This window comes from Otolemur garnettii, unplaced genomic scaffold, assembly GCF_000181295.1.
Source record: "Otolemur garnettii isolate 467f Iridium unplaced genomic scaffold, OtoGar3 scaffold00156, whole genome shotgun sequence".
Taxonomy (NCBI): Eukaryota; Metazoa; Chordata; class Mammalia; order Primates; family Galagidae; genus Otolemur; species Otolemur garnettii.
Window position 1 is genome coordinate 2,726,841 of NW_003852551.1, and position 10,273 is coordinate 2,737,113.

The 10,273-nt window shown below is 51.1% G+C and overlaps 1 protein-coding gene across 3 annotated transcripts in view; it reads left to right on the top strand.

The window, feature by feature from the left end:
- Window positions 1-5,618, top strand: part of RPS6KA1 (ribosomal protein S6 kinase A1) — a 40,770-nt gene extending 35,152 nt beyond the window's left edge. For all 3 annotated transcript variants that reach the window (XM_003799800.3, XM_023519107.1, XM_023519106.1), the window contains 5 exons: window positions 2,141-2,302; window positions 2,521-2,597; window positions 2,847-2,964; window positions 4,183-4,320; window positions 4,691-5,618. In XM_003799800.3, the coding sequence (XP_003799848.1) occupies window positions 2,141-2,302; window positions 2,521-2,597; window positions 2,847-2,964; window positions 4,183-4,320; window positions 4,691-4,813 (618 nt within the window). In that variant the 3' untranslated portion in view covers window positions 4,814-5,618. The remainder of the gene's footprint in view (window positions 1-2,140; window positions 2,303-2,520; window positions 2,598-2,846; window positions 2,965-4,182; window positions 4,321-4,690) is intronic.
- Window positions 5,619-10,273: the final 4,655 nt, after the last annotated feature.

Consider the following 10,273-nt stretch of genomic DNA (forward strand, 5'->3'; position numbering starts at 1 on the left):
GCTCTGACTCAGGCTGGTCTCAAACCGGTGAGCTCAGGCAAGCCACCTGCCTTGGCCTCCCAGGGTGCTGGGATTACAGGCATAAGCCACCTTGCCTGGCCTTCAACAAATATTATTAAACGCCTACTGTATACTGGGAGTCATTCTAAGTGCTGGGATACTGAAGTGAGCAAAACACTCATGGAATCTACATTCCAGCGGGCAGATTCAGAAAGCAAGTATGTCAAATGATGGTAAATGCCATAAATGAAAGTAAAGCAAGGGAAAGAGACTAAGGAGAGGCTGGGGAGTGGATAATATTTTACATGAGAAGGTCAGGGAAGGCCTCACTGATATGGTGAAATTTGAGCTAATACCTGATAGAAGAAGAGAATGAGCCTTGCAGATGAATGAGGAAAGAATGTTCCCCAAAATTAGAGCCGCATGTGCAAAGGCCTGAGGCAGGCGTGTACTTGGCTTTTGAATTAAGCGCAAACAAGCTGGTGTGAGGCTGGGCACAGTGCCTCACGCATGTTAATTCCAGCACTTTGGGAGGCCAAGGCAGGAGGATCACTTGAGGCCAGAAGTTTGAGACTAGCCTGAGCAACATAGTGAGACCCCCATCTCCACAAAAAAATGTTTAAAAACTCCCCAGTTGTGGTGGCACATGTCTATAGTCCCAGCTGCTCAGGAGGTTTAGGCAAGAGGATCATTTGAGTCCAGGAGTTTCAGGTTGCTGTCCTCTATGATCATGCCACTGTACTCCTGCCTGGACAGCACCTCTAACCCACAGCTGGACCTATGACAGGAGGCAAAGAAGCAGGGAGACCAATGAGGAGGTCCCAGGCTAGGCGTAGTGGCTCATACCTATAATCCTAGTACTCTGGGAGGCCTAGGTGGGAGGATCCTTTCAGCTCAGGAGTTCAAGATCAGCCTAAGAAGAGCAAGACCCTGTCTCTACTAAAAGTAGAAGAAAAAACTAATCAGGCATTGTAGTGGCTGGGTCCCAACTACTAGGGAGGCTGAGGCAGGAGGATGACTTGATCCCAGGAGTTTGATATTGCCATGAGCTATGGTGCTATGGCACTCTACCATTGGTGACCAAAGTGAGACTCTGTCTCAAAAAAAAGGGGGGGGAGGTGGTCCAGGGATGTGGGCTGGGAAGATGATAATGGTTGGGGTTAGAGTGCTGCCAATAGAGGGCTGAGAGATGCTTGGCCTTTGGATAGATGTATTATTTATTTGTTTGTTTGTTTGTTTATTTATTTTTGAGACAGAGTCTCACTTTATTGCCCTTGGTAGAGTGCTGTGGAGTCTCTTGCCACAGCCCCCTAGTAGCTGGGACTAAAGGCTCCTGCCACAACGCCTGGCTATTTTTTTTTTGCAGTTGGCCCCAGCCGGGTTCTAACCCGCCAGCCTCAATGTATGTGACTGGCGCCATAACCACTGTGCTATAGGCACCAAGCCTGGATAGATGTATTGTAATGGCAGAGCCAGCAAAGTTTACTGATGAATTTACTGATTGAGGAATATGAGGAAAAAAGAGCTCAAGCATGATGGCTCATGCCTGTAATCCTAGCACTCTGGAAGGCTGAAGCAGGAGTATCCCTTGAGCTCAGGAGTTCAAGACCAGCCTAAGCAAGAATGAGACCCTGTCTCTACCAAAATTAGAAAAACCAGCTGGGCATTGTGACAGGTGCCTATAGTCCCAGCTACTCACTCAGGAGGTTGAGGTAGGAATATTGCTTGAGCCCAAGAGTTTGAGGTTGCCATGATGATGCCACAGCACTCTACCCAGTGTGACAGAGTAAGAGTCTGTCTCAAAAAGAAAATGACTCTTAAGATTTTGACATAAGCAACCAGAATATGGAGTTGCCGCTAGGTAAGATTATGTGATGAGTAGATTTTAGGTGAGAAGGTAGGAGTTCAGTTTGGGACAGGTTAAGTCAGAGCCACTTTGTAAACATCTACATGAAGATTTCAAGTAAGCAGTAGCAGCAGCACTAGGACCCCCAGGTTAGCCCCTTCTCTCACTTTTACATTCTGGTTCAGTCTCTCCCTCTCCCTGTCTGTGTAACTTTCTAATCTCTGGCAGTTGGTTTGGGCCACTGGCAGTCCCCCCTCCCCCCACTGAGAACTGACCCCAGCCCTCCACTGCTAGGTTGTGCACAGGGACCTCAAGCCCAGCAACATCCTGTTCGTGGACGAGTCCGGGAATCCCGAGTGCCTACGCATCTGTGACTTCGGCTTTGCCAAACAGCTGCGGGCTGAGAATGGGCTCCTCATGACACCTTGCTACACAGCCAACTTCGTGGCACCCGAGGTGAGTGGCCCGGCTTTCTCAACTGCAAGAATGGGGGGAGGCTGTGCCTCTCGCAGAAACTCCACACCAGCAAGGGCTCTGTGACGTTGGCCCAGGTACCAACGGAAGATGCAGCCCACAGCTGACACCCTTATGCTCTCTTTCTGGGAAGTAGCAGGCACGCATATGTGGCCAGGTCTGTCCCTTAAACTGACTTCCCTCCCCTGCCTTGCTGCCAGGTGCTGAAGCGCCAGGGCTATGATGAAGGGTGTGACATCTGGAGCCTCGGTATTCTGCTCTACACCATGCTGGCGGGGTGAGTGCCCCTGGCCTGGGCCCCTCCCCACTGGCTCCAGCCCTTGCATTTTGGCTTGGGTGGGTGGTGCTCGAGTGACAGGAGAGGCTCAGCCCTGCTTCAGGAGGGTCTGAAGATAAGAGACGTGAGCCTGCTGTTAGGAGCTCTACCTTGGGAGCTCCCAACCTGAGGGGGAGACACAGTCTCCGCCCCACTCCTAGCACTAATGAGGCCAGAGTCCATGCCCAGACTGTGTGCGCTTTTCTGCAGATACACTCCGTTTGCCAATGGGCCCAGTGACACACCAGAGGAAATCCTGACCCGGATCGGCAGTGGGAAGTTTACGCTCAGTGGAGGAAACTGGAACACAGTTTCAGAGACAGCCAAGGTGAGTCTGCGAGGCCTGCGTGGGGCTCATTGGCAGAAGTAGGGAGGGCCCATCCCTGAGCTTTCTGGCACTTCATGAACAGGTTTCCCGCAGCCTCGTTTCTCTAAGTGGAATATTCCCTGTTGCTATATTTCTCCAAATGGAGGGTTCTCAGGGTGACAGCCCCCCAGCCTTTTGGGGAGATTTGTTTTGTGTGTCAAAACCAAGTCTCACTCTGTCACCCCATCTAGAGTGCCGTGGCATCATTGTAGCTCACTGCAACCTCAAACTCTTGGACTCAAGTGATCCTCCTGCTTCAGCCTTTGGAGTACCTGAGACTAGGTGCATGCCAGGACACCCAGCTAATTTTTTTTTTTTCTGTTTTTAGTAGGGATGGACTCTTGCTCTTGCTCAAGCTGGTCTCAAACTCCTGAGCTCAAGGGATCCTCCCACTCAGCCTCCCAGAATGCTAGAATTATAGGTGTGAGCCTCCGTGCCCAGCTCCCCAACTTTATTGAGTAATTTGGTGGTCATTAACTGACCCTTCTCATGTCCTGGGCCAGTGGGGGACAGAGGGCTGCATAATTCAGTCCCTGCCTGTGGACACTTAGTGTGGTGGCAGATACAAGCTGCACACAAGGAACAGAGATGCCAGGCCACAGGGAGACCAGTCCTCCAGGCCAGGGGCACGGGCAGTGCACAGAGCCAGGCAATTGGCCCTGCCAAGCAGAGTGTCTTCTCAGAGGAGGTAACATGTGAGTGTTCAGTGTCAGCAAAGTTTCTGGCTATTGGGAACCCGTGCCAGTCACGGGGTTGAGCCTTTATGAACAACAGCGTCTCACACCTGTGAGGCAGGTGTTGCTGTTCCTGTTTCTCAGAGAGGAAACTGAGGGTCAGAGAGTTGAAGTAACTGGTCCAGGGCACTCACTTGATGAGTTGAAAAGTCAGCGTTTGAACCTGAGTCTGCCTGACTGCAAAGCTTAGGCTCTTCCCACCTTCCCATATGACTTTTTGAAGGTGAAGGGGACAGGGAAGAGTGTCCCAGGAAGAAAGGCCTAGGGCAGCAAAGGCCCAAAGACAGGAATGTCTTGGCGGTGTCGGGAGCCTGGAACAGTATGGGGAGTGGGGCGCAGAGGCTGTGCAGGTGGACATCTTTGCCTTCCTCTCCCCATCAATGGTACATAGCTGTCGGATTCCTGCTGCCCCTCCCACCCACCCCCTTGCCCACTGTGCCCCCAGGACCTGGTATCTAAGATGTTGCACGTGGATCCCCACCAGCGCCTCACAGCCAAGCAGGTCCTGCAGCACCCATGGATCACCCAGAAAGACAAGCTTCCCCAGAGCCAGCTGTCCCACCAGGACCTGCAGCTTGTGAAGGTATGGCCAGCTGGGTGCTGGGCATGTGCGGGGGTTGGGCCAAGGTGGCATGAGCACACACTTGAGGTGGCAGAGCCAGGAGATGCCGTGTCTGTATCAGGCACCTTGAGTTGGGACAGAAGAGAAGACACAGCCCTCAGGGAACCCCAGGCTAACATGCAGTGGTATCCCAGTGCACTCCTGGGTCCCCAGTCCTTTGGAGGACACAACTGCTGACCTCTGAAGCCTCCATTTTAAAGGAGGAGACAGGCCCAGTGACCACAAAGGACCATCAAGGCTGGATTAACAGTGGGTTGGGTGGGCTGTGGAACATGTGGATGGGTCTGTACCTCCCACCACTGTAAACTGACCCCCCCACCCTCTCTCTCAGGGAGCCATGGCAGCCACATACTCTGCACTCAACAGCTCCAAGCCTACCCCCCAGCTGAAGCCCATTGAGTCATCTATCCTGGCCCAGCGGCGAGTGAGGAAGCTGCCATCCACCACCCTGTGAGGGGCCAAAGCTGTCAGGCCACAGGGCAATGCTAGCTTGATGGACACAGCATCCTTCCCAAAGGGAGCAGGCCCGAGCCACCAGGCCAGAGAGAGCTGGAATCCCAAGGGGCCCGGGAAGCAGCCAGCCCAGATCACCCCCAGGGAGGGTGTGAGAAGTGCCTTCTTCCCCTGGATGGACTCTTCTCGGCTCAGGCTCTCCAAGTTGAAAGTGATTCACTGTACAGACTCTTTTTTTAAGGAAAAATGATATCAGACACCATGGATTTTTACAAGATCCATTTGCCTTTCTGGGAGTGGAAATAGCCAGTGCAGCCCCAGGAGGGGCATCGAGTCACATTAAGACTTTCTGTGGCTGAGACTCCTTAGAGCAGCTCTGGGATCCCACCATGTGGACCTCCACAACAGGCCATCTGTAGCCTCTGCACACACCTCCAGGGTGGTCCAGTGTCCTTCAGAACCTCTGGCTGTTTGCAGAACTCACTGTATCCCCACAACTCCTTTTTCGTTCTGTTCTGCTGGGGGGTCTAGAACCACTTTGTTAGTGGGGAAGACCCACACCCTGCTGGCTCCCAGCTCCAGGCACCAGCGTCTACATCAGCCCGCCAGTGGCTCCCCTACGGTCAGGTCGGGCAGCCCCAGGGAGAGGATGTGGAAAGCACTTTTTGGCCGACTTCTGTTGGGGTCCGCCACAGGACAGAGTTCACAGGAGGCCAGTGGGGTGGGCCATGAGGGGCAGGGGCTTTTTTCATTTCTTCCTCAGCTGGTAACTCAGGGTTCATCTGTCCATGGCCTTTCTAATAAACCTACAATTGCGTTAAAACGTGCTCTTCCTCTCTGAATTTGTCTCCTCTCTGCTATCGGGTACCGAAAACTTTGGCAGTGACAAGAAATGGGACAGAGCCAATTATCCCAGCTGCTTGGAACTCAGGTCATTTGGGGAGTGTGTGGAAATCCCCCTGGCGGTGCCCACATGTTCCTGCCAGGGGATTCCATCATGGTTTTTGTTTTGTTTTGTTTTGTTTTTTTGAGTAAGAGTCTCATTCTGTTGCCCTGGGGTTGAGTGCTGTGGCATCATCATAGCTCACAGCAAACTCAAACTTTTGGGCTCAAGCAATCCTCTTGCCTCAGCTTCCCCTGTAGCTGGAACTACAGGCGTCCTCCACAACACCTGGCTAATTTTTCTGGTTTTAGTAGAGATGGGGGTCTTACTCTTGTTCAGGCTGGTTTTGAACTCCCGAGCTCAAGCAGTCCATCCATCTTGGCCTCCCAGAGTGTCAGGATTACAGATATGAGCCACTGCACCTGGTCCATCATGGGATCAATAACAATAACAGAGTTATTAATCACTGGTGACTGAGCGCCAGGCACTGTGCCTTGACTATCAGTGTATACTCTCATTTAATCCTAACCCCTGTGAGGTAGATGCTATTATGTTATTATCCCCATTTTATAGATGGAAAAACTGAGGCTCAGTGAAGGGAATGACATTTTCTCTGGGAATAAATCCTTCCTGAGTACCTTTTCTGGCCCTGCTCTAGGTGCTGGTGACCAAGTAAAGAATAAGGTCGTTGTTTTCATGGGTCTTACTCCCTTATAGAGGAAAAGGACAAGTAACAAACCCAGGTCAGCTACTGATGACATGCGCAGAGTTAAATTGGGGTAGGAGATTGGGCAGTGGAGAAGGCCACTCAGGAGATAATCCAGAAGCTAAAATCTGAATGTTGTGACAGAGCCACCATTCTCTTGTCTCTTTACCTAGAGTGCAGTGGCATCATCATAGCTCCCCACTATCTCAAAATGACTACTGTGCTGGGAGGCAGAGAGCAGAATCAGGACAAAGTCCCCGGGGCGGGGGGTAGGGGGAATAAGCTGGGTGTGCGCAGGGACAAGAGAGGAGGCTGATGTACCTGTGACCTCAGAGCCAGGGGTTTGCACAAGATCAGGGTGGAAAGAAGGCAAGGGCCAGTCATGCAGAGCTTTGGAGGCCAGTATCGAGTGTGGGTTTAATTCTAAATGGGATACCTAGGCCCAGTGGCTCACACCTGTAATCCTGGCACTCTGGGAGACCAAGGTGGATGGATCACTTGAACTCAAGAGTTCAAGACCACCCTGAGCAAGAAGAGCTAGACCCCCCATCTCTAAAAATAGCCAGTGTTGTGGGAGGGCACCTGTAGTCCCAGCTACTTGGGAGGCTGAGGCAAGAAGATCACTTGAGCACAAGAGTTTGAGGTTGCTTTGAGCTATGAGGACACCATGGCTCTTTACCCAAGAGAGCCACATGGCTGTCACCCAAGGTGACAGAGAGAGACTCTGTCTCAAAAAAAAAAAAAAAATTCTAAGTGGGATACAAACTCCTAAAAGAATTTAATAAGGGAGAAAAGTGATATGATTTGATTTACATTTTTAAAAGATCATTCTGACTGCTATGTAGAGATGTGGTGGGGATTTGGAGGGAGAGGAAGCAGGATGACCAGGTTGGTGACAGCTGCAGTAGCACAGGCAAGAGCTTAGCCTAGGGTGGTGGACTGGAGAGGGGGAGGGAGAGGATGGGGTTGGGATGTACTCGGGAGGAAAGCAGGCAGCAACACTTGCAGGCAGTTTGGGTATGAGGATAAGAGAAAAAGGAGACCTGCCTGAACAACATAGTAAGATCCCATCTTTACACAAAAAGTTTTTTTTTTTTTGAGACAGAGCCTCAAGCTATCACCCTGGGTAGAGTGCTGTGGCTTCACAGCTCACAGCAACCTCCAACTCCTGGGCTCAAGCAATTCTCCTGCCTCCACCTCCCAAGTAGCTGGGACTACAGGCACCCACCACAATACCTGGCTATTTTTTGGTTGCAGCCATCATTGTTTGGCAGGCCCAGGCTAGATTCAAACCTGCCAGCTCAGGTGTATGTGGCAGGCGCCTTAGCCGATGGAGCCACAGGCGCCGAGCCTACACAAAAAGTTTTTTAAAAATGATCTGGGGTGGCACCTGTGGCTCGAGGAGTAGGGTGCCAGCTCCATATGCTGGAGGTGGTGGGTTCAAATCCAGCCCCAACCAAAAACTGCAAAAAAAAAAAAAAATGATCTGGGCATGCTGGTGGTGCTTATACTCCCAGACGCTCAGGAGGCTGAGGCAGGAGGATTACTTAAATTCAGGAGTTGGAGGTTACTGTGAGCTATGGTGGATGCCATTATACTCTAGCTCAGGAGACAGAGAGACTCCATTTCAAAAACAAAAAGGAAAGGAGATTCAAGCTTATCTCTAAGTTTGTGGGGAAGAGTTAGGGAGGAGTGTGTTTAAGGGAACTCTTTGGAGCCCTGTGGGAGACACCTTTTAAGCATCCAAAGGGCAATGTCAAATAACAGTTGTAATTAGAAGTTGGAGTTCTGGGTGACCTCGGTAGTTCAGTGGGTAGGGTGCCGGCCACATTCATCGAGGTTGACGGGTTCGAACCTGGCCCAGGCCAGCTAAAATAACAGTGACAACTGCAACAAAAAAAATAGCCAGGTGTTGTGGTGACCCAGCTACTGGGGAGACTGTAGCAAGACGATCACTTGAGTCCAAGGGTCTGAGGTTGCTGTGATCTATGACGCCACAACAGTCTACTGGGGGCAATGTGGCAACATAGTGAGACTCCATCTCAAAAAAAAAAAAAAAAGAAGTTGGAGTTCTGGAGAGAGATCTGTCCTGGAAATATATATGTGGAAGTCATTGGCTTGGAGAAAGTTTATAAATCCAAGAGACTGTTCTTTTCAAAGTGTGGTCCATGGACCAGCATCACTGATATCATCTGGGAACTTGACAGAAATGCAAAATCTCAGGCCCACCCATCCCCAGACACGACCCTAGGAATCTGTATTGTAATAAGATGTGCATGTGATTTGTGTACACTTAAAGTTTGAGATGTTCTGTTCTAGTGGTGAACAGAGAAAGAAGGGAGGCCTGTGCTGAGCCCAGGTGCACACAGCTTTTAAAGATGGAGTGGAGGAGTGGGCGCTGGCAAGGAAGACAGAGATGATAGCCAGTGAGTGAGGATCTGCCAGTCCAGCAAGATTCAAAGCCTTATAAACCAGGGCCACTGCTTCCATTACTTCTCAGCCTCCCCATTAGATGGGAAAGCCAGGGCCTTGAGCATGAATAGGTCCTGTTAGGATGGGAGGAGATTCTGGCCATCAATAGTAACTTGGCTTCAAGTGGAAAGGTTCTGGGTCCAGGAGCAGTGAGGGTGGTATTGGGGCCCAGTGGGCGGAGTAGCACCCACTGGCACCCAGTACTGAGCCCCTGGCCTGTGTCATTGTGTTTCACTTCTCTGCGACTCAGTTTCCCCATCTGTATAACATTTTGTCCACTTTCAAGGTTGTCCTGTCCACCCTGGACCCCATCACCCCAGCTGGGATTGTAAGCATTGTCCTCACTCCTCTCACTTTCCTCACGCAGTCTGCATCCTGGCCTCCTTGGTTCTACTTCCTAAATATTTTTAGGATCCATCCCCTGGTTTCCATTCTCCCTGCCCTTCTCATATTTTTGGTTCTTTCCAGCAGCCTACTACTTCTCTCCAGTCTGTGTGTCCCTGACATGCTTCATTTAGAATTACCAATCTAACTCAGCATCTGTCCTGAAGTGACTCCTCACTGTCCACAAGGTAGAGATGAGGCATCCTCGCCTAGACTCACTGTCCTGTGTGATCTGGCCCCCGATGGAGCTCCAGTATCAGCTCTGGTAACTTGTCCCCCAACTACTCATAAAACCTGAATCTTCCACACTATTGCCTGCCCTGAATTCTGCTGCCACATTTGCCTGGCTAATTTCTCGTCCTTTGGGAAAATTCAAATGATGTCTCCAGGAGATCAACTAGAGTACCCAACTGTTCGGTGTCCCTCCTTTTGAGTTCTCAGACACGCCCATGCCCCATCTCTGTGCACCACACTATTTGGGAAATAGCCAATGATGTATTTTCTCCCCAGTGGTCTGTGCACCTGAGGGTATAGCCTGTGCTTTGTTCGTTTCTGTTATCTCATGTGCTTGGCGCTCAATATTTTGGACCTTAGCCAGTGTCTGTTGAATGGGTGAGTGTAAGAGAATGCAGGAGCATTGGATTTGATGGTGCTCAGGAAGCACAGACCCGGGGCCTGGAAAGGCATCTGGGGAGGAGGAAGAGAAGCTGGTGCTCAGAGGCATTGAGCAGTCAGTGTCTTGCCCCAGGCACCATAGGGAAGATTCAAGAACCAAGAGGCTTGGCGCCTGTGGCTCAAGTGGCTAAGGCGCCTGCCACATACACCTAAGGTGGCAGGTTCGAATCCAGCCCGGCCCGCCAAACAACAATGACGGCTTCAACCAAAAAATAGCCAGGCATTGTGGTGGGTGCCTGTGGTCCCAGTTACTTGGGAGGCAGAGGCAGGAGACTCGCTTGAGCCCAGGAGTTGGAGGTTGCTGTGAGCTGTGATGCCACAGCACTCTACCCAGGGGGATA